At 33.2% G+C, this 24,682-nt stretch overlaps 2 protein-coding genes and 1 pseudogene across 2 annotated transcripts; all 3 read right to left on the bottom strand.

Moving 5' to 3' along the window:
- Positions 1 to 6,338: 6,338 nt before the first annotated feature.
- LOC25485021 (F-box/kelch-repeat protein At3g23880) lies at positions 6,339 to 9,524 on the bottom strand. Its single transcript, XM_024773738.2, has 2 exons — positions 8,330 to 9,524; positions 6,339 to 6,797 (listed from the first exon to the last, which is right to left on the bottom strand). Exons 1-2 carry the CDS (start codon positions 9,499 to 9,501, stop codon positions 6,794 to 6,796), a joined length of 1,176 nt encoding a protein of 391 aa, XP_024629506.1. The 5' UTR covers positions 9,502 to 9,524; the 3' UTR covers positions 6,339 to 6,793.
- Positions 9,525 to 11,706: 2,182 nt separating this feature from the next.
- On the bottom strand, positions 11,707 to 15,345 carry LOC25485020 (very-long-chain aldehyde decarbonylase GL1-9-like; annotated as a pseudogene).
- Positions 15,346 to 16,141: 796 nt separating this feature from the next.
- Positions 16,142 to 19,949, bottom strand: LOC25485019 (very-long-chain aldehyde decarbonylase GL1-9). The gene is made up of 3 exons (XM_013614118.3): positions 19,667 to 19,949; positions 19,031 to 19,389; positions 16,142 to 16,990 (listed from the first exon to the last, which is right to left on the bottom strand). Exons 2-3 carry the CDS (start codon positions 19,253 to 19,255, stop codon positions 16,448 to 16,450), a joined length of 768 nt encoding a protein of 255 aa, XP_013469572.1. The 5' UTR covers positions 19,256 to 19,389; positions 19,667 to 19,949; the 3' UTR covers positions 16,142 to 16,447.
- Positions 19,950 to 24,682: the final 4,733 nt, after the last annotated feature.

Genomic DNA, 24,682 nt, shown 5'->3' with positions numbered 1-24,682 from the left:
TTTACTGGAAGTCTCAGGAGGATGTTGACGATGAGTTCTTCCGGTAAGAACGGCAATGGATTGTTGGCGGTGGTTTCGTTTAGAGAGTGGTGGAGCCAGAGACGCATCCTTGAACGGCGGCTTCTGTGGTTGCGTTTTGTATGCATGCAGCCTTTCATTAGTTTATATGCAGCCTTGAATGGATTGTGGCGGAGACGCTTCTTTGAACAGCTTCTGTGGTTTCGTTTCCCAATCTTAACACCATCCATTCGATCGAAAGGTTTTGTATACATGCAGCTTTTATTAGTAAAGATTGAAGAAAGTTACGATGTTTATCTTTGTCTAGGTTAAAAAGACACTTGCACCATCTCCATTTATAAGGCAAATTCTATGGTACAACAAATTATCAAATTCATATTAAAACGAGTTGTTTTTTCGAAGAAAAAGAATTGTTTTCTATCATTAACAATTACAATAATTAGATCTTAGTTACCGAAAGTGTCGACGAAATAAAATTTACATTTTTTGAATTTTTGTTACATATAACAAAGAATATTTATTATTTTTTATGAGAAAATGTTAAAAATTTAATATGATTCTTATAAACAATGAAATGCTGTTTATTCTTATAAAATAATGTCTTATAAAATATAAATATGGATAAATAACTCTTTATTTCATAAAATAATCGTTAAATTGTAAATATTTGAAGCAGGAGTACCGGTACACCTCAATTTGTGAGGTGTACCGTAGAAGTTCCCCATTTTATAAAGCCCAACAAATATTAATTTTTTTGGCTTAAACGCATTTTTCGCCCCCTAAGTTTGCAAATGTTGCAATTTTGGTCCCTATTAAAAAATGGCAAAAGTGACCCATGTCTATCCCCTTTTGCAAAACGTCAATTTTGACTCAGTCAATCATATGTGGCATGCCACCTCTGTAAACTTTTAATTTAAAAATATTAAAATTGCCATGCGTGTATATTTTGATTTAAAAAAAAAAAAAGGAGAGTCACGTCACTTAGAGTCTCTACACTCTCTTCTTTCTTTTCTTCCTCACGCATTGTCAATTCTTTCTTCCTCTTCCTTCCCTCTTTTCAGTACACTCTTTCCGGTCATCCAACGTAGTGCTTCCAACCATCATTTGTCAAACAAAATACATAATATTCATTATCTCTTCCTTCTCTATCTCATTATAAATTTATTTTTCGATTGGAAATATTTTTTGAGTTTTCAAACCGCCACCTTCATTGTTAGATCTTGACTACCACAAAATGTTTTTCGACAAATTGCCACCATAAACGTAATCTCATTCGTATTCCCTACAAAACACAAAAAAAAAAAAACAAAAAAAAATCATGTTACGATGACATTTCTCCGACGACCACCGCACCGGAAAACATCACCACCGTGCCGGAATTTCTATCTATTGTTAACAGCGGCAATAACGGGTGTCACCATATGGAAATCTATTGTAATTTCATGATTAATTGATTTTTGGTTTGTTGTTGCTGGATTTTTCGGTGAGTGTGAGTGAGATTTTTGGTGATTTGTTGTTTGGTTTTGTCAATAGCAAAAGATGGACAAGCTTGTCCGTGTGATTATTTTCCATCCTCCATCTCTTGTATTTTGTACTTGTGAGAAATTATCCGTGTCTTTGGGTTTGGGGTTTTGGCATAATATTCAAAGAGACATAAACACAGTAGTGGTATGTTCAAATTCACATTCACTTTTGGGATGAATTCAGTTTTGGCACAATATGAAGAAAAGGAGATTGAATTGAAGATATGTTGTGTTTGAATATTTTGATGAATTTATGAATGAAGAGTATTATAAATTTTGATTGGGTTTGTGTTTGTTTTCAAATTCTGCATTTTCTTTATGAACAAAAACTTGTTCTGCATTTTCTTTTAGAAATGAAGGAAGAAGATGAATGGTTTAGACAAAGAAGATGAATGTCATGTGCTCCCTTCAATCAATCCTTTCTTTTTTATTTTTTTAATTCTGTAAATACACAAGTGACATTTTTTTTTTTTTTAACTTAGAAAATGCAAAGCTGGCATGCCACACAACGTTGACCAAGTCAAAATTGACGTTTTGCAAAAGGGGTAGACATGGGGGGTCACTTTTGCCATTTTTTTAATAGGGGGCCAAAATTGCAACCTTTGCAAACTTAGGGGGCGAAAAGTGCGTTTAAGTCTAATTTTTTTTTAGGCTTAATTGCACTTTTGGACCCCTATCTTTTCAAAAGTTGTGGTTATGGACCCCTAACTAATTTAAATACAAAATAGCCCCCTATGTTTTGATTCTTTGGCAGTTTTGGACCTCCAAGGCAAAAAAAAAAATAAAAAATTTGACATGTGGCACCTCACTTAGGGTGCCACGTCAGCGTTGACCGAGTCAACAATGGATTGGGGGTCCAAAACTGCCAAAGAATCAAAACATAGGGGGCTGTTTTGTATTTAAATTAGTTAGGGATCCATAACCGCAACTTTTGGAAAGATAGGGGTCCAAAAGTGCAATTAAGCCTTTTTTTTATATACAAGTAAACTTAGCCAATTTAAAATTAGAACCCAAACTTTACCAAACCAATCACAATCAAAGAATAAATGGTCAGCAATGTAGAACAATTGTCTGGGTTGAAGGTAAATTTTCAAAAATGCATGCTTACGGGAGTTAATGTTTTAGATTCTTGGTTGTCTGAGGCTGCTAGGGTCTTACACTCTCGTGTCGGTGCCTTTCCATTTGTGTATTTGGGGTTTCCTATAGGCGGGGATCCGTGAAAGCTAGACTTTTGGAGACCAATTTTAACCTGTATCATTTGAAGATTGTCGAACTGCAAAAGCAAACTTCTCTCGTTTGGTAGTCGTTTGATCCTTTTGAAATATATCCTGTCATATGTTCCGGTTTACTTTCTTTCCTTCTTCAAGGCCCCCACAGGTATAATTTCTTCCATTGAATCTTTGTATAATTTTATTTTTTTTGGGGCGGGGGGGTGAGGATATTAGAAAAATTGTTTGGGTTGACTGACTTTCTGTTTGTTTACCGAAGGAGGAGGGTGGGTTAGGTGTTCGGAGGTTGAGGGAATTTAATGCAGCATTATTAGGGAAGTGGTGTTGGCGTATGTTAGTAGATAAGGAAGGGTTATGATATCGAGTCTTAAAGGCTAGGTACGGGGAGGAGGGAGGTCGGTTGAAGGAAGGGAGGAGAGATAGTTCGGTGTGGTGGAGGATGTTTTCCGCTATCCATAGTGGTGTCGGATCGAGGGAGGGGGGTTGGTTTGAGGAGAACGTCCGAGAGTGGTTGGTGGAGGGAGTAATACTTATTTTTGGCTGGACAACTGGGTGGGGGCGCACCCTTACATGTGCGTTTTCCACGCTTATTCGATCTGGCTGAAAATAAATGGGCGACGGTGAGGGAGATGGCTGGTAGAGGATGGGTGGTTGTAGGTGACGCTTGGGAGTGGCGAAGGCGTCTTTTGGCGTAGGAAGAGGAGTTAGTTACCAAATGTTCGTCCTTGTTGTGTAATATTGTTTTGCAGGATCATGTTCATGACAGGTGGCGGTTGGTTTTGGAGCATATTAATGGTTACTCAGTTAAAGGGACTTATCAATATCTCACGCGACCTGATACATCCGTGGAGCGCGGTATTTACGACGCTGTGTGGCTGAAGCAGTTTCTGTTAAAGGTGTCACTATTCGTTTGACGGCTTCTCCGCAACAGACTTCCTACCAAATATAATCTTATCCGTAGGAGAGCTCTTCATCACGAAGACATCTTTTGTATAGGTGGCTGCGGTTGTCAGGAGACGACGAATCATCTTTTTTTTAGATGCGACGTCTTTGGAAATGTTTGGCTAAGGGTTTACCAGTGGATCGGCTTCTCTTTCATTTCTCCAAATTCTGGTTGTGACCATTTTCATTAGTTTACCCATATGGCGGGGTTACCGAGAGTTACACATTCTTTCTTCAAAGTTATCTCGCATGCTTGCATTTGGACAGTTTGTAAGGAAAGAAACAACATGATTTTAAAAAACAAAGCAAGGGATTTGACACAATTATTATTAAACATTGTAAATATTAGCTTACTTCAGCTTTCAGTTATACTGACTGGTGGCGGCACCCTTTAACTTGTATGGGTGTTATGGAGTAGTTTTTTCTTCATCTCTTTAGTAGTGTTTTATTTGGCAACAAATACTTTATTTGTATTCTTTTGAGGAGTGATTCTCTTTGCACACCTTGTGCGAGATGAATTGTTCTTGATGATTATTTATTTCATTTTGGTTTTTAAAAAAAAAAAAAATGATCAACAATTTCATCTGACCCACAAGTTCTCGTACAAAAGATGATTATTCTACATTATGTTTTTTTTTTTTGGTATTTTGTATACTACTCAGTTTTAGAATCGGCTTCCTCTCTCCTAACTTCATCTTTAAAAAATAGTTCTTTTATGGTTTTCTTTTTTGTTAAGAAAACAAGATGGAATGAAAAAACAGCACAAAGTATGTCTAGAATTGGAACCAACAAGAGTCATACACACTTACCGAAACCTAGCCTATTGACTGATGACTATAGTAAAGAAAAAGATAAATTGCTCTTTTTCTTTAGGCTTAAACGCATTTTTGCCCCCATAATTTTGTACTAGTTGCGATTTTAGGCTCCTATTAAAAAAAACTACATTCCAGCCCCCCAAGTTTCTTCCATGTTGCAACCTTCAATTTTGGTCATTTAAAATCAACCATTCAATACTGTAAAAACAAGTGGGTGTTTTGTTGAGCAAGTTTCAGATTTATAGGGCAAACAATGTGGCTTACGACCGGTGTCTTGATCTTCTATTGTCCTGAATAGTTGATCTTAAATGATTAAAATTGAAGGTTGCAACAGGGAAGAAACTTGGGGGGCTGGAATGTGGTTTCTTTTAATAGGGACCAAAATCGCAACTAGTACAAAGTTATTGGGTTAAAAGTGTGTTTAAGTTTTTTTTATTAAGGAAAAAAAAGACAAATTACTAGGTGGGCATTCTAATACAAACTAAGGGATCTATCCACCATGCATATGCGGATCAAAATATAAAGTACAAAAGTTGTTTAATAATAATAATAAAGTACAAAACTTAACTTTGAGCAACCAAAATACTAACATGCAGACGGGGAAGATGAAGACTTATTGTATATTTTTAGAGCACCATTAATACCTAACCAATTTAAAATTAGAACCCAAACTTTACCAAACCAATCACAATCAAAGAATAAATGGTCAACAATTTCATATGACCCACAACCTCCCATATAGATGAGAAGTGTCATGCATAATTTTCCGACAAAATAAGATGTCCTTAGTTGAAATTCTATTGTGCAAAAGACATCAAGCAAACATTGACACCTTCGACAGAGTTTTTTTGTGGATTAAGTTGACAATCCCAAACATCTACTTTATTTTCGTGCAAAAAAAATAAATTATACAACAACGAATAACATTCCTTCAACTTCTCCTCCTCCTCTCAAGCATGAAGCCTCATACCCGACCCCCACCCAACACCCTCAACACCCCAACCAAAATTACACATATTCACTTCACACAAATGGATTTTCAACTAACTCTAACAACCAACTAAATTTTAAACATAAATGTATGTTCCCCCCTCAGCTATGGGTCTAACCAGAAAAAAGTGTTAGCCACATTACCCACCACTCTTACCTAGTTAGCATCAAACCAATTTTCAATCCCAAATAATTGTTTCGGATACAGAAAAGAAGGAGGCCAATGAATTACTCGCAACCTCTAAAGATGACTCATGTGGTTCTCCGGTAGAGGAACACCGAATAACGTAAAAATTTTCTTCCACCTTGCTCGTGTTGTTTACATTGTTGTTGCTGAAAAAGAGGAAGTTGGTGTTGTCAGTGCCGATGGTGAAGAAGGAGAAGGGTAGAGTAAGACTACAGTACGTGTTGATGGATGAATATGTCAACCCATCTTTTCATTTTCAAATAGAAAGTACTCAGATATCTAGAGGAACGAACATGGGATGCCATACATTTTATAGAGGTCAAGTGCCTTTGTTTTAAAGGCCAAGCATTGATTAAATCAGCAACATAATGAATTGATAGCCTTTAATCTATTCGGAAACTGTTTAAAACATTTCTTTCAAGTTTTTCAGCTTCTTTTCATTTAATCTATTGGAAAACTATATATAAAAAAAAAAACTTTAGTTCAAGTTTTTCAGCTTTGCTCGCATTGATTTCAGAATTTTTTTAGCATTTAGTGACTCAGCCTAATTACCATAGTGATGATTAGACTCTCATGGAAAACACGTAGATCCAACCCAAGTTTTCCTGAAATTCTAGGATAATCAAACATACCATTATTTGCATCATATATGATATACATAACTAAATTGGAATACAAAGTTCTCACAGGAATTACACTATCGTCCAAGATGAACATTGGTTAGTTCGGGTTATCAGATCGGTTTTAGACAAGTTTTTGGGGATCAGTTCAACTTAAAAAAATTATTAAAACAAAAAAACTTCACTTTATAACATTTCCCTCGACTGCCTCTACCACTTTGATAATCACTTGAAGTACAAACCAAATCAACTATCAAACATGATATCTTCACTAAGAATATAAAGTAATTTTTTTAGCAGCTTAGCAAGGAACGTAGTGGTGGCTATGAACTATCCTCGTGTGGCTTGCTTTTAAATCCTTCAGGAGTGGTGTTGTAGTTTGATCATGTCCTTCTCCTTGCGTAGATAAGTTAATTGTAAAGGAGCATTTCCTATACTACTTTGATTTGTCATTTGTCTCAACTTTAAATTACCTGTAGAAACAACAATATAGTAAGAAAAACAATAAGTCGGTGGCTTGATTTGTTCAAACTAAACAGTGAAGAAATAGCAAAATCAAGACCAAAAATAAAATATTGAACAAAGACAAATCAAGCAAAAAACTTGCCAAATCATGAAAAATCAAAACTACAAAATAAAGAACAAGTGATGAAGGAGAAGGAGTGGACACCGATGACGTATGTAGTAACTATGGAAGGAGGCGAAGGAGAACGCGTTGGACAAAGAAGGAGAAGGTGGTCGTCAAACGAAGAAGAGAAAGGAGAAGGCGGGGGACGACATGATCCTGGGTCAAAGAAGGAAGAGGGGAAGGCAACAAAGTACACAATGACGGTGGACAGAGGCAGCTAGTAAAACCAGTATCAAAGGCAAAAACAAAGCAAAAAGTAACACCACAGATCCAATGTATTCTTCGGCTACAAGGTCAAAGCAAATCTACTATTGAGCATTGTTTGGGAGCTCACATAGCTAATATTAAAATTGATACTGGTGAAAACTTATCTAGGGCAAGGCCCCAAATATCATTCTTTATCTAGATATCCTTTAACCACTAAATATTATCAACCTTGTTGAAAAGGAAAGAGTTATGTGATACTTAAGTCAAACACATCATTCATTGTCAATGTGATTACAGGTGCGAAACAACACGAAAGACTTAATTTTCCGAACAAATTGATCGTGATGTTGATAATATGTAATTGTAATGAGAAAGACATGTGGGCTAGATCGTTAGACAATTGCTCTTCTCCCATATGCTTTTGCTCATTCTATTCAAATAGCCGAGCGTGAATTAAGTCACACATGTGTCAGGGGCGGATCCAGACATTTAGTATATGTGGGACTAAAATTTTGAAGAAACAATAATGCAAATTATATTAAAAATAAGAAGAGTTTTTTCTATCATGTGCAAATTTGCACATTAAAAAATTTTAAATGGTAAGTTTGTCTTATAACTTGTGTATTTTATATTAAATATATAACTTTTTAACTTGGTGTTTTTCAATGAAAAGTTACTTCCTTTGCGCATACGGTGCATCCATATCAGACATATAAATATCATGCTTATTGCAAATTTTAATAACTTTAGATATAAGTTCTTCCCATTGCTCATTCCTCATTTCTTATAATTATTTTCTGATATCATTAACAAGTGACAAAGCATTCAAAAGATCAACATTTCATCCGTCCCGGGCAGGTGTATTTTTCAGCGTGAGATAACTCACGTAGAACAGGAATGAGCAAAAACTGATGGGAGAAGAGCAATTCTTAGATCGTTAAGCATGCATAGATTGTAAAGCCTATGTAGACAAACAAAGTATTCTTGCAAGTATAGATGCAAATTGTGAGTCCACTTTTTCTACGTAAAATAAAAGCACAGCGAATATCATAAATATACTTTCTAAATAAAATAAAATAAAAATAAGATCACAACAAACATTAATTGAATTCATCGACTTCAATTCAACCATCAATGTTAGTGAAAAAAACAATATAAGATATGATTTACCACTGCTGTGATACTAGACTCTCATGGTGAATATATATATCCCGAACATGGTGAATATGTATATCCCGACCATTGTCGCTATGTATATCCTGAGCATGGTAAATATGTATATCCCGATCATTCTTGCCCAAAATCCGAAGATAATCCATCCTACCATCAGATAAGTTATACAGAACAAGTTTGGAAAGTAAGAAATTGATGATTCTCAGCAAAACAACACCATTTCCTGAAATGAACAAAGGGTCAACAAAAAGATGCCTAAACTTGAACTTGTCGTGAGGGATGATAAACAATTTAGTCCATGACTTAGCAACTCCATACTCTTTCATCATCCATACAATCCAATGACTTTCCTTAGAATGATCAAAACACACAGAAAGGCAGTTACTCAACACATTCAATCCAGAATAGCGTACATTGTGAGCATCATCATGTTGAGGTAGCAACACTTCCCCGTAATTTTCTTTCTCAAGATCAATGGAAATAATCACACATTGATTAGAATTGACACCATCTTTAGCAACTATCCAATTCAAAGTGCCACTCACATATACCCCTAAACCCCTATGAGGAAGACACGGGAAATTTGGAAGAGATTTCCAAGAATTTTCACCAAAGGTATAAATTCTAGTCATAGGTTCAAGATCCCAATACACCACATCTCGCACAACTAACAGTAGCTTATACTTGTGGTTAACTTGATCATAACCAAAACCATGATGTATGATAATCTCAAAATCTAATACAATGGTTGGAGATACTTGGGATTTCAATTGGATGGAAGGATTCAATAATTTGCATTGACGCGTATGAATATGATACAAACAAAGCAAACCATTGCATGAACCTAGAATACTATGCAAGTCCATTCTGAAGCTGAAGCTAACGAGTGGTATAACAGGAGTTGATGGGTTTTCTAACAATGAATTCACCGGGTATGATACGATTTCGTGGACTCCATCGTTAAGGAACAATCGTGGATACGCTTTTGAGGTTAGAAGGTGGTGATTGTTTGCGAATTGGGAATCAGAGATTAGGGTTTTCCATGATTTGCAAACACACTTGTATTGGACAAGGGATTTCACCGGAAGCCTCAAAAGGATCTCGACGATGAGTTCTTCCGGCAAAACCGGCAGCCGCTGGGAGTTTAGAGAGTGGTGAAGATGCGGCATGTCGAAAGACCAGACCAGTGCATTCCAACAAGCGGCCTTCAGTTTCTCCTATTAGGTTAAGTTATAACTTATGAGTAATTAACTTTTGATTTAATTACAGTTTTAGCCCCTAAGTAGCAGAAATAACAAAATCAATAACAACCCAACCCCTAAGTCTAGCCCATTTTGCACTTTTGGTCCCTAAATCAATTTTAATCGAGTCAATGCATATGTTGCACTTATTAGGATGTCACGTGTGTAATTATAAATTAAACAAATTAAAAAAAGGCAAGTCTGTATTTATTAAAAAAAAAAATGCCGAAATTGTTAGGCCGGATGTGTGTGAGTTTATAATGGCTTTGTCATTTCGTCTATCTACCAAAAAAAAAGGAAAAGGCACATGTGTTTATTTCTTTAGTTAAAACAAAAAAGAAAATGGATACAAGGAAGAACACGTTAGATGCAAAAGAATCGGAGACCCAAAAAAATAAACTCATAAGAGTCAATCAAAGCTTACAAGAACACAATGTTCATTTCTTCACCAACGATTCGATCTTCATCGATTCAAAGTCTTTCTTCCATCAACGATTGTTACTACGACGAAATTATGAAAAGTTAACTTTTCCTAATTACCCTCTTCCATGAGGCTAATTAATTATGGTTCAACAACAAACCATAACAAATTAGACCAACTTAGTTACCATTTGTATCAGATCACTCTTTTTTATTTTTTATTTTTAGTTTTAAATTGGTCATTTATGTTGGTAAAAGGGTACATCTAATCTTAAAGTCATAAAATATATGCAAGTTTGCAGGGCTAAATCCACCGCTCTGAAAACTATGGTTTATACGTGTATTATTCAATCTTAGTTTGAAACAAGAACGATCAATTACCTAATTTATATGTGTATCTATAAAATTTATGATTGAATTAAGAAACAATAAGAAGAAAAATATATGAAAATGATCATTGATCATGTTTGTTGTCATGAACACTTTTTTTAAAAAATTTACCTCAATGTCAAATGATCATGTAAACATTCTATATCAAAATTGGATGATAAAAAGGGATCCATCAGTTAAAAAGAAAATTCAAGGATTAAGGTGTTCATTTTTGCTACGCAAAGGACTAATTTAAAAACCCAAGATGTATTTGGTCCTCATTTGGATAAACAACTTATATAGATGCTTATAGCATTAGGGCTTATAACATTAGAGCTTACATCATAAGCTCTTATACTTGATAAGCTATTTATGTTTGGATATGTACACTAAAAAGTACTTACATAAATTGAAGTGTTTGGATGTGACATTACATAAACAATTATTGAAATTTTAAATATTTTTAATTTAAAAAAAATCAAAAAATCGAATCACAATTATCAAGATTTTTTTGATAAAAATCAAGATGTAAAAAACAATATTATAATATATTAATTATAATTATATATATATATAGTATAATCAATATTCGTCCTTAAAAAAATATCAATATTTATATAAGATAAAATTAACATTAGATAAGTATATAGTTACGTAACAAAAAAATATCCATTAAGAAAAATATTAATATTCAGTTTCATTTTGTTACGCAACCAAAAAAATAATAAAAATCTTTCTTAAAAAAAAATATTTGTTACGTGTGTTAATTTAGTAAGATAAGTATATAACAATTTTGTTACTCATGCACCGCTAAAGATAACTAACATTATAATTAAAATATATGTTTTGAAAAAGTGGATCCAGAGACAATCGAAGGAGGTTACGTAAATTCATAAGCTCCTTCTTAAGCCGGAGGGTAAACTAAAAATTTAGGCTTATTAAAATATGGCATAAGCAGCTTATGAAACTATGATAAGCTATTTTTATTTATTTACCCAAACACCTTTAAAAAGGCTTATAGGAGTAGATAAGCCCAAATAAGCTCAAAATAAGCCAATCCAAACGGAGCCTTGGCCTATTATTTATCACTAATATTATTATATTATACTTCGTATTTTGAATTAAATTAGTATTATACTTTGTACTTAGAATTCAATTAAAAATTTGTTAACATAAATATGATATAATACATAACCAAATTCTCCAAAAGTAAATAAATAAAACTATTCGAATGTAATTGATTGAAGTCATTTTCAATCCACTCAAATTGTTTTAGATTAGGCTAAAGTTTCTAATACATGGTACTGTAAAATAATCCACGCTCGAACTTAAAGTTGTAATAGGAAGAACAAATACGGCAGCTAAAAACTTGAAACTTACACCTTAAAAAAACTTATCAAAAAAAAACTTACACCTTAAAAAATGTTTTGTAAGTACATTGTAATAATGAAAATCTCACTCATTTAACCACCACATCATTGTTATGCAACACAAGGTGGGTTGGCGAAACCTACTGTAACAAAGATGATGATCTCAAAACATTGCCAAGCCACCAATAAAACCCCTACAAACTCCAATCAACTCGAAAAATGTCTGCAGTTAAGCCTCTGGTTCCATGGAAAAAAGTTGCCATAACAATTACATTTAACTAGTCCTTTGCAGGCCTTGCCTCAAAAACCCCTTCGGCTCGCTTTATAAGATTAAAAGGCATGTATGTCCCAAGAATTTTATCCCATATGGGGAAGAATGGCTGAGAATAATTGTATTTCAGCCCTTGTAGTTGATGATGAATGTATACGCAGTGTTATTCTGGAAAAATAAATGGAAGATATTGCCGGGTAACCACAGTCCACAGTGGTCGTCAACAGTTTTCACAACATCAAAGCAGAAGAATATAACGGCAGTTCTCGCAGTCATCCCTGAGACAAGAAACGAGATGGCTCCACCAACAGTGTCAAGTAGAAGACTCTCAATAGGGTGATTGTAAAGGGCTCCTATTGCATAAGGAACAACCAGTCTATGATGCTGGGAGTGGATATGGCAGTATAAAAACTTGTTCTGATGCATGTACCAATGCACAAAGTACTGCCATGTATCCATCACAAACATTGCAATAATGATCTGAATAATTTGCTTAGTGATAGAAGGCTCTACTGTAACCCCTGATGCATTTGATGTTGTCGTCAACTGCAGAATTGTACCAAGCACATGTTAGATATGTTATCAACAACAACCAAGCTTATATTATAATCAACAACACACTGAGAATAACATTCTGCAGACAGCAGAGTAGGTTACAAGAACAAGAAATACAATAACCCAACCTCTTGAAATTAGAGAGCCTAGTCTCTCCCAACCAACCAGACATAAACAACTGAATTCCCTCCCTTTCCCCTCACAGACACGCGCTATTAGTATTTATTTCATAATAATAGTAATCATAATAATAATAATTAAATAAACTGTCTACTACTAACAGCATATTGTTAGTCATTCGACTACAGCAAGAGAATATATCTGCAGGAAATTATTTGGTTTATAACATAACTGCAGTAAATTTCTTGCAGCTTTTGAAAACATCAAAGTGTTCAATTCAGTACTAGAAGCAGTAACCAGGACTATTAATATAACTGCTCCTATGTATAAAGATTTTCAATTCATTAGGTTGTGCCTCTTAATTGGAAAAGGTCGGGTATATAACTAACTTCTGTGACCAAACACCAAAAGTTTCACGTTTTAAATAACAATGAAATGTTATCACCTCAACTGACACGGATATATATCAACAACTGCTTAACACACCGGCGACAAAAGTTCAGGACTTCTGAATTATATCTAGAGGGAAATTCAGGGTCCATTTAAAATTTAAATTTTAATAAATAATAGATCGACCTTGTTCACTGGACTGGATCAATATCCTGTTTACATGTCATGTTTTGTAAAAAGACAACTTATAGGTCAAGAGATCATGTCACACTGGTTAGTTTCAAGTATAAAATGTTTCATTTCCAACAAAGTTCAAGGATAACCACAGAATCCAGCATTAACTAAACATAAAAAGAAGAGTACTACAGCTCAACAAACCATGTTTACTTTAATACTGAATATCTGAGTATCAAGTTCAAAAACAAGTTGAATTCCCATATTTTATGGTAGTGTTGCGGTACTATGGTATATGGTTAAAAATGTTTATCCCTCTACACCTGTAATATTTGACAATTGTACTAAAACGACTTCTCTTTGGAGCTCTACTAAAATGGTTGTTTCAAGGGAATTTATACTAATATGCAAAGCGATTGGACAAGTTTGTTTTAATTGAAGCCATTTTGGCATATGCTTCTACCATTTAAGAAGAGTTTCCTATCTTGCCTCCCAACTCCAGATGTAACTCATCTCTTTTCTTCCTAATAATAATAATATTCTTTTTTATCATTGACAAAACAGTGGTATATAAATAAATTCAGGTCAAAATTTAGTCTAAAGTGAACATGACTTCAAGCGAATGGATGCATAAAATAGAGTTCCAACTTAGAGTTATGCAAATGGAAAGATGGGTTATACTGAATTTTAGTAAAAGTTTATTGTTGGGAGGCAGATGAATCAAACTATTACATAGTGTGGGAAATGACTATAACCGAATTCTTAACAGTATGTTAATAAATCCATTTAGCTTTAACAGAGTACACCCAAAACATTGTGTCCGTCAAAACATGAGAAATCAACTAAACCCATAATCCTTGATGAAGTTATAAATCACTCTGCACCATACAGTTAGAAGAGTCACAAAGCCTCTTCTTATCTATTACTCTTAGCTCTCAATTTGTGTGTAAGTGTACAATAAAGCAACACCAAGAATCGGGGAAAACCAACGAAATAGAGGCAGCAACAACCAAGCCCTATCCCACTAGTGAGGTTGGCTACATGAATCAAACACATCATCGGCTATCATTGTGATTACAGGTACGAAGCAACACATAAAGACTTCAATTTTTCCAACAAATTGATTTGAAGTTGATAATTTGTAATTGTAATGAGAAAGATATACATAGATTGTTAAGCATACATAGATTGTGAAGCTTATATAGACAAACAAATTACTCATGCAAGTATAGATGCAAATTGCGAGTCTCTGCATGTAAAACAAAAGCACAACTGATATCATACAAGTCTCTTACAACGCAACATAAACATAGTTTTTAAATAGAATAAAAACAAGATCACAACAAACATTAATTGAATTCCTTCAAAGCATTACCATTGCGACCCAACGAGTTTCCGGATGGAAACACACAGAAAGGCAATTACTCAAAACATTCAAGTGAGTATTGTGAGCATGAACACTTCCCCGTAAGTCTCTTTCTCAAGATCAACGGAAATAATCACAAGTTGATTAGAATTGACGCCATCTTAAGCAATTATCCAATTCAAAGTACCACTCACATATATCCCTGAGGTTCACACGGGAAATTCGAAAGAGTTGTCCTATCCTATCCCCGAGTTTGAGCACAATGTACAACACCTTATACTTATCGTTAACTTGATCATAACCAAAACCATGATGTGTGATACAATCTTTGGAGATAATTTGGATTTCAATTCAATAGAAGGGATTCCACAATCTAATATTATATAGAAGCTTATGATACAAACAAAGCAAAACGAGTGGTATAAATAGGAGTTGATGAACAATGAATTGACTGGGTTTGATATGATATGATTTCACGGCGGCCTCCATTGGAACAGAAGAATCGTGGATACGCTGCTGTTGAGGTCAAAAGGGTTTTCCATGATTTGCAAACGCGTTTATATTGCAGAATCGATCTCACCGGAAGCCGAGAAAGAATCTCGACGATTATTTCATTTGACGCTTCACGGTGGTTTCGGCCAACGCTTGACTAAATTTATTCCTTTGTCAAAAATATTAATAGAGTCGAGAATAATTTATAAAGGACTATAACGACAATGACAGGAATCAATTTAATGGTTTGCATGCAATTCATTTATCTCTTTTTTTTTTCTTCCAAAAATTTCCTCACTCCATTGCTTTCCTGGTAAATAAATATAGTGATAAAAATGAATTGTAAACTAACTCGACACTAACTATATTTAATGGTATAAAATCCTTTTTTAACGTGAAGTATAAACTTCTATCACCAAGAAGATGCAGCAATTTCCCTTTGTACGATTGTAAATCTTACTTTACAAATGATACTAGGAAAAGAAGAGATTAAAAAATAGTTAAGGTTATAATATTAAAAGTAATATTAATATTACATTGGTATTATAAAACGACACATACAATTTGGAACGGAGGGAGTAATATATAAACGGATTAATAGTGTTTTACCCTTGTAATATAGGTCATTTTCGGGTTTATACTCTGTAAAAAAAATTATTTACCCCCTTGTAAATAAAATCAAAATATTCCCCTAATAGACCATTCAAAAAACAAAATTTTTAGAGAAAAAAAAAATCTAAAAATGGCCTATTAGGGGGTATTCTGAAGAAAAATAGAAAAAAATTACACGCTGTTAACCCGAAAATGATCTATATAACCCTAGATAAACACTCGTTAAAGGCCTTCTTTTGGTTAGGAGTTCATTCTTGTGAGTAGGGATTGATTATATCTGGTCTGGTCAACAAATAAATAAAACTATTCAAATGTAATTTAAGTCATTTTCATTCCACTCCAATGGTTTAAGATTAGGGATAAAAGTTTCTAACAGATGGTCCTATAATCCAGTATCCACACTCGAACTTATAAATAAAAGTTGTAATGGAAATAACAAATATGGCAGCTAAAAAACTTGATAACTTACACCTTAAAAAAAAAAACTTGTCAAAAAAAAACTTACACCTTAAAAAGTGTTCTTGTAAGTACATCATAATAAGAAAAATCTCATTTAACCACACCAAATCAGTGATATGCTACACAAGGTGGGTTGGCAAAACCTACTGTAACCAGATGATCTGAAAACATTGCCAAGCCACCAATAAAACCCCTACAAGCTCCAATCAACTCGAAAAATGTCGCAGTTAAGCCTCTGATTCCATGGAAAAATTGTACCATAACAACTACATTTAACTAATCCTTTGCAGGCCTTGCCTCAAAACCCCCTTCGGCTCGCTTTACAAGATTGAAAGGCATGTATGTCCCAAGAATTTTATCCCATATGGGGAAGAATGGCTGAGAATAATTGTATTTCAGCCCTTGTAGTTGATGATGAATGTCATGATAAGCAGTGTTATTCTGGAAAAATAGATGGAAGATATTGCCGGGTAACCACAGTCCACAATGGTCGTCGACAGTTTTCACAACAGCAAAGCAGAAGAATATAACGGCTGTTCTCGCAGTCATCCCTGAGACAAGAAACGAGAGGGCTCCACCAACAGTGTCGAGTAGAAGACCCTCAATAGGATGATTGTAAAGGGCTCCTATTGCATAAGGAACAACCAGTCTATGATGCTGGGAGTGGATATGGCGGTATAAAAACTTGTTCTGATGCATGTACCGATGCACAAAGTACTGCCATGTATCCATCACAAACATTGCAATAATGATCTGAATAATTTGCTTAGTGATAGAAGGCTGCACAGTAACCCCTGATGCATTTGATGTCGTCGTCAACTGCAGAATTGTACCAAGCACATGTTAGATATGTTATCAACAACAACGAAAACAACAACCAAGCTTATATTAAAATCAACAACACTCTGAGAATAACATTCTGCAGAGTTGGTTGCAAGAACAAGAAGAAATACAATAACCCAACCTCTTGGAATTAGAGAGCCTGGTGTCTTCCAACCAACCAGACATAAACAACTGAATTCCCTCCCTTTCCCCTCACAGACACACACCATTAGTATTTATTTAATAATAATAATAAAAAAATAAACTACTACTAATAGCATATTGTTAGTCATTTGACTACAGCAAGAGTATACATCTACAGGAAATTATTTGGTTTATAACATGACAGCAGTAAATTTCTTGCAGCTTTTGAAAACATCAAAGTGTTCAATTCAGTACTAGAAACAGTTTCCAGGACTGTTAATATAACTGCTCCTATGTATAAAGGTTTTCAACTTACTAGGTTGTGCCTCTTAATTGGAAAAGGTCAGGTATATAACTAACTTCTGTGACCAAACACAAAGTTTCGCGTTTTAAATAACAATGAAATGCTATCACCTAAACTGACACGGATATAGATCGACAACGGCTTAACACACAGGCAACAAAATTTCAGGATTTCAGAATTATATCTAGAGGGAAATTGAGGGTCCATTCAAAATTTAAATTTTAGTAAATAATAGATCAACCTTGATCAATATCCTGTTTACAAGACATGTTTTGCAAAAAGACAACTTATTGGTCAAGAGGATAACCACAGAATCCAGCATTAACTAAACATAAAAAGAAGAGTACTATAGCTCAACAAACCATGTTTACTTTAATACTGAATATTTGAGTATCAAGTTCAAAAACAAGTTGAATTCCCATATTTTATGGTAGTGTTGCGGTACTATGTACGGTATATGGTTAAAAATGTTTATCCCTCTACACCTGTTAATATTTGACAATTGTACTAAAACAACTTCTCTTTGGAGCTCTACTAAAATGGTTGTTTCAAGGGAATTTATAATATGCAAAGCGATTGGACAGGTTTGTTTTAATTGAAGCCATTTTGGCATACTTCTACCATTTAAGAAGAGTTTCCTATCTTGCCTCCCGGCTCCAGATGTAACTGATCTCCTTTCTTCCTAATAATAATATTCTTTTTTATCATTGACAAAACAGTGGTATATAAATAAATTCAGGTCAAAATTTAGTCTAAAGTGAACATTACTTCAAGTGAATGGATGCATAAAATAGAATTCCAACTAAGAGTTATGCAAATGGAAGATGGGTTATACTGAATTTTCGAAAAAGTTTATTGTTGGGAGGCAGATGAATAAAACTATTACAGTGTGGGAAATGACTATAACTGAATTCTTAACAGTATGTTAATAAATCCGTTTCTCTTTAACAGAGTACACCCAAAATATTGTGTCCGTCAAAACATGAAAAAGCAACTAAAACCATAATCCTTGATGAATTATAAATCACTCTGCGCCATACAGTTAGAAGAGTCACAAAGCCTCTTCTTATCTATTACTCTTGGCTCTCAATTTGGGTGTAAGTGTATAATAAAGCAACACCAAGAATCCAGGAAAACCGACTAAATAGAGACAACAACAACCAAGCATTATCCCACTAAGTGGGGTTGGCTACATGAATCAAAAACCATGTTTTTCTCCAACTCATTAATCTCTAGATCCTTCTTCTAAATAGTTTCTCTTATAGTTTTTCCAGGTCTTTCCCTACCTTTGGTGATTTGACTCCCCTCCATCTGATCTACTCTCCTTACTACATAATCCAAGTCTTCTCTCTACCATCTAAGTCTAGTTTCTACTTTCTACCATTTTTTCTAAATAGAGACAGAAAAACAATTTCATAACGTGCACAAAAGTTATCAAGCAACGCATAATGCTTATAACTAAAAGTGCTTTTAACTTAACTACAAAACAGAATAAGATTTTCAACTATAAACTCTATTCACTACAAATGTGAAGTGTGAACAACTATAGTTACTGGAGAATAGAGATTAACATGTGTAGAATGACTTACCAAGATGAGTGCAACAATTGCCTGAACAAGCTGCTGAAGCAAAACACCTTTCACAACTGCTTTAAAGGGTACCAAATTCTTCTTTTCTTCATCTCTCGTAGTATGCAGCCGGTAATTATCTAAAGAAGGAAGCAAGTGATAAAATCCAGCATATATCCAATAAACCACAATAGGAGCAAAAGTCCCCATCACTTCATCACTCACATATCCTTCCCAGAAAACCATTATGTAAGTTTGAAAAAGTGGAAACACCTCAATTTTATGCTAAAACAACCCAACCCAACCCAAAAAATCAAAAGCAGCAAGTCAAAGCTGCATTACAGCTAAAGATCTCAACTTCAACAAGTTCCTTCAAAACCCTGAAAAGGAAAAAATCAAAATCATTAAGGTTGATGGTCACACATACTAAGAAAGAAAAATAACTTAAAAAGACAAACACAACTACATAATTCTTAAATTTCGGAAAAAACCCAAAAGAAACAAAATCAGAAAAGAACCAACCAAATAGTTCCCACAACCTAAAAACTTCAAATCTTGTAACTTTCACAAAATTTTCAGAAACTAAACAAACTTAAAAAATGAAACTTTACACCAATGTAGAAGAAACCCAGAAGAGAATCTGGTAAAATAGCTTACCCCAGATGATGAAAAACGATTTGAAGAATGAGAAACCCTTTTGAGGTAGGAAAAAGTAGAATGAATTGTGGATCAGATCTAGCTGGGGCAAATGGATAAACAGTGGTGACAGTTGTGAGATTCCAAAAATCTTCAAAAGTTTGAATTTTTATATCAAAATTGAATTATTGGTTTTGTTGTGTAATTGGATTTTTTTGCCCTAAACTATTGCACACTCCCGTGAACCTTCTTTCTTTCTCCCTCAAACGTGTTCGGGAGACAAGAAAATGATTGAAATGTTTTCTTTTTGGCACCTCATCCATGTCATTTTTTTGTTTGTTCGTAGGAAATTGTGAAAGACACGTTTTGTAAGATCGTGATTAGGGTCACAATATCCTTCAATCACTACCGTTCAAATATTCTATTGTCCATATTTTCTAACTTTTTGAGTATTTTCATTTTTGGTTCTAGTATTTTCTATTTTTTTAATGCTGCGATAATAATACAAATTTATCTTTTAATTTTTTCATATTTTAATTAATGTATTTTTTATAAAGTTATATTATAATTATAGTTGTAACAATGCATAATATATGCAAAGTTCGGGATTCGAACCCCGACCACAACCTACAAAAGTTGTAATATTATGTTTATCATTTGCATGTAAAAAAAGGTAACTCTTATTTTCCAAACTAAAACTTGAAAAGACAAAGCGCGTCACAATTCACAAGTTTTTTTTTTTAAGAACACAATTCACAAATTTAGTGTGCGGTATTCTTGGTTACTTTTTTTTTACAAAGCAAACTTATGGCATTTTTTTTACTTAAAATTCGTTCAATGCAATATCATATTTCTACCAAAATCTGAAAATTAGCTGAGAATGTGGTCGTAATTTATGAGATGTCTCATTTTTTGTCTCCTCACAAACTCAATACGGAAGTTGATATAATATTGTTCAAAGATAGTTTTACAATTATGAATAATCATTCCAAACTTTATAGCATTATGATGTGCAGTTGAAAAATCATTCATCATTTTTTTTTTTGCATCAATTTCAGAAAAAGATATGTCCCAAGTGTAATTGATAAACTCATTCTAAAGCTAATATCAAGCCAAGAGTTTCACCAACATGTATCTCGCATACTGGAGTAAATTATTCAGTTTTTGTCAAAACAAAAGTTTATGTATAATCCCTTATACAACCTCATATTTCCACCCTATTAGAAAGCTGGGAGAAAAAACATCAATATAGCACTTAAATCTCCCCTCAGCTGCTTTGATCCATTTAACATTTCTTTCTTGTCGCGGCTATGCACGAGATGTATTACATATCCTACATGCATCTTGTCAATCATGAAGTGTAGCTTTTGTGCTCTCAACAACATAAACTTTAGCATCAATTACTCCCTCCGTCTCAGATTAATTAAGCCAAAAGCTCATTTCACACATATTAAGAAAAATGTATAGATGAAAGAGAGAGAAAATAGTTTTATGTGTTTTTGTTAAGTATTGGTGTGTTCTCCACTATCATAAATGCAAAGTTGAATATATTGAATTGAGAGTAATAAAAATAATATTAATTAGAGTTGTAAAGAGGAAAAAGTAATTAATATTGTATTGAAAAGTGAAATGACTCATTTATTTTGAGACATTTTTTTTTTTTTGCAATTGACTAAATTATTATAGGACGGACAAAGTACCTTGTTTCACACTTTGTTGTTTCTTTGTGGGGGCAAAAGCCCGCATAGAGCTATATGTGGCTCTCCTATCACTGTTATAAACAAAAATGTATTTTTTAAATTTATTAAATAGTTGTGTTTTTGTAAAAAAGTTTAGAATATTATAAAAATTTCTCTTAAAATAATATGAATTTTTAACAAAACATGAACTAAATAAGAATTTTTAACCGCAAAATATATATATAAAAAAACTCATATTTACTTCATTTTTTGTTAAAAAAAAAATGAAGAGATTCTTATAATAGTATTAACATAACTGCGAAAATATCAAAATTTGAATGAAACACGTAAGGAAAGCAGTAGCTGATGTCAAATCATGGATAAACGAGGTTTGGATATGGAATTCTAGACTGCTCGTTTGGTGGTCAGGATAAAAGATAAGATATGATAAATGTATCGTATCTAGTGTAGTGTTTGATGGTACATCAGAATATGATAAGTTAATCTTGTAATTATCATATCATGCCTCATTATTTACAATTTCTATCATGAGTATGTGATGGGTTAGAACCAGCAAGAATATGGTAAGAAAATAATTTACAGATTTACCCCTATAAAATAAAATTTATAATAAAGAAATCTAATAAAATAAAACTAAAAAATGTTATTAAATTAAAAATATTAATAATTAATTTTTTAAAATATGTATGGTTTTTTTTACACAAGAGCAAATATGTAATTTATATAATATAAAAAATCAAAAATATTAAAATTATAAGAATAAAAATATTAATTTAAATTGTATAAAAAAAAAAATTGAACAAGCCAAAATGAATTTTAATAAATATAGTTTTCTTGCAAGGGTAGATTTGTAATTTTTAAATAATATATATCACATATATAGATTTTTTAACATATTATATAGTTATTTAGTTGCTCGTATAAAATACAACTTTCCATATAAAATTAAAATTTTGAGCCAAAGGAATAATTAATTATAAATTTTTTAAGCGACAAAAAGTTAAAACGTAAAACATCTGAAATCTCATCCTAGAAATCAAATTTTGAGTTGGTTTTGTATACGCTTCTATAAAAATACTTAGAGAAGATTTGTAAAGTTCGTAGTATTACCAACATGTCTCGATTTATTTTGATTTTTAGCAACAAAAAAAACGTGCAATTTTGCTTTGAGTAGGCATATACTCATGGATGAAACTGTGTTTCTTATTTTGCAAATTGTGTTCCTTTTTCGAGTAGGCATATCATAAGAATCCTCACCACAAAATTTTAGAGCTTTTAATTGAGGGGCGAATTAATTATGAATTTTTTTAACAAATTCATAATTATGGAGAATAAAAATTCATAATTAATTTTTTCCACATTTAAAAACTCCAAAATTTAGTGGTGGAGGTTCTTATGATGTTATATACATGTTAGGAAAATTTGGGAACAAAATTTGACATGCGAGTATATGCTTACTCGAAGCAAAATTGTAATTTAGCATGTTTTGTTTGAAAAATCAAAATAAATCGAGGCACGCTCAGAATTATATGAAACTTTGCAGATGATGTCTCTATATTGTTATATATATGTATGAAGAAAGAAAGAAAATTTCTAGGTTGAAATTTTCGTTGTTGTGTTTTTTAATTTTCGCCGCTTTAAAAATTCATAATTAATCTATCCTTTGTCAAAAAATTATAATTTTTAAATGATGATCATATTTTAACGTTCTAAACATTCATGCAAAAAAATAAATAACTCCAGCTCACTTTCTGGACTTTATGTTTACAAGTAGGAAGTAGGGAGGCCAAAAATGAAAAAATCTCAAATTATGGAGCAAAATCTGTGTTTTCTTTTACAAGATCGATTTTCATAGTTCAAATATGTTACAGAGCTAATTTTCACAATTATACTTTTACAATATCATCCCATAATACATCATTTGTTTGAAGACCAACATCATTTGCACCTCATTATCAAACTATCAACATATAGAGGTGTCAATTAAGCCCCAAAACATTAATTTTGCTTACTTCTCTGTCGTCACCACATTAAAAAGACTAACTCGATACAAACTTTAATTTAAAGGATTCCTAGTTGTGTCTCACATTATGCACACCGTCACCAACACATTAGGAGTTAATTGAGTGAAAAAAATCTAAATACACCGACCGACCTGTTTGATTCGTGTGTTTACTCTGCTCAACTCAACCCGTTCGAAACGGGAAAGCACGCAAAGTCCAACCCACAAACAACACTTATTTGTTATTTTCCTTTGTTTCTTTTCTCAAATCAAGTACCTTAATATTTCTATATAGAGGAGTGTTATTTGAACAACCATTTTACGGACAACTTGTGGGACAACCAAAATATACAAAGAAATGTGAGGTCTAGGCACAAAAATCAAAGCATTGGAGAGAGAAAATGAAAATATGATGTGAATATGAGAGAGAAAATTGTCATAAAAGTTGTGACAAAATGGATGTTCAAATATCATTTCTCTATCAACTATGTATCTCAAGTGTATTTATTAATCATTGGTAATCATTGTTGACAACTTCTTTATCCATCAATAAAAGATGGGTAACAACACATGCTGAGTTGGCACCAATCAAAGTTATTTATGTGTTTTCTATTGTTTTTAATGTGATATAAATACATGATTTTGATTGGACCAACTCAACGTGGACATTGTTACCTGCCTTTTATTGATAGGTAAATAAAAATTTCCCTTAATCATTTGTTTAGAATAAAACTTAAAAAACAACTCATATACATAATAAGAGTATGGATAATATGTCACCCATTTTAGAGTATTTAGGTGTGTGTGTTAAAATAGATGAATGTAATGGATTAACCATAATTCCACAATCTTTTTTTTTTAGGGAAACCATTTTCATAATCTATTAACAAATCTTAACATTCATCTTGATATTATCTCTTTGTATTTGACTATGCCACAAATACAACAATAAGCATCAGTTTCGTAATTTTGACTTGATCAGCTCTAAGAGTGAGTTAGTGACAATGTTAATCACCCTCTCTCTTTCACCGTTAGATTTTACAGTAACTACTGTATTTGTTCTTTCCAGAACAGACACGCTTGTTCAAAATGTAATGCATGATGTGTAAGTTGCACAAAGAACGAATCGAATAACTATTATAGATACTTACGTTGTTGTCTTCACGACACAATCCGGGTAAAAATATGTGGTATAAACAAACTAAAACATGTTCTTCCGATTGATACTCCATCACTTAAAAATGAACCAATTGAAAGAGGAAAGCCATGGCGATGTTGGGATATATTACAATGGTGTTGTATTTGACGGAGGGAAGAAACAACGACCAAAAACCA

This window comes from Medicago truncatula, chromosome 1, assembly GCF_003473485.1.
Source record: "Medicago truncatula cultivar Jemalong A17 chromosome 1, MtrunA17r5.0-ANR, whole genome shotgun sequence".
NCBI classification, from domain to species: Eukaryota; Viridiplantae; Streptophyta; class Magnoliopsida; order Fabales; family Fabaceae; genus Medicago; species Medicago truncatula.
Note: the sequence above shows the minus strand (reverse complement) of the source record. Positions and strands in the feature narration are given on the sequence as shown.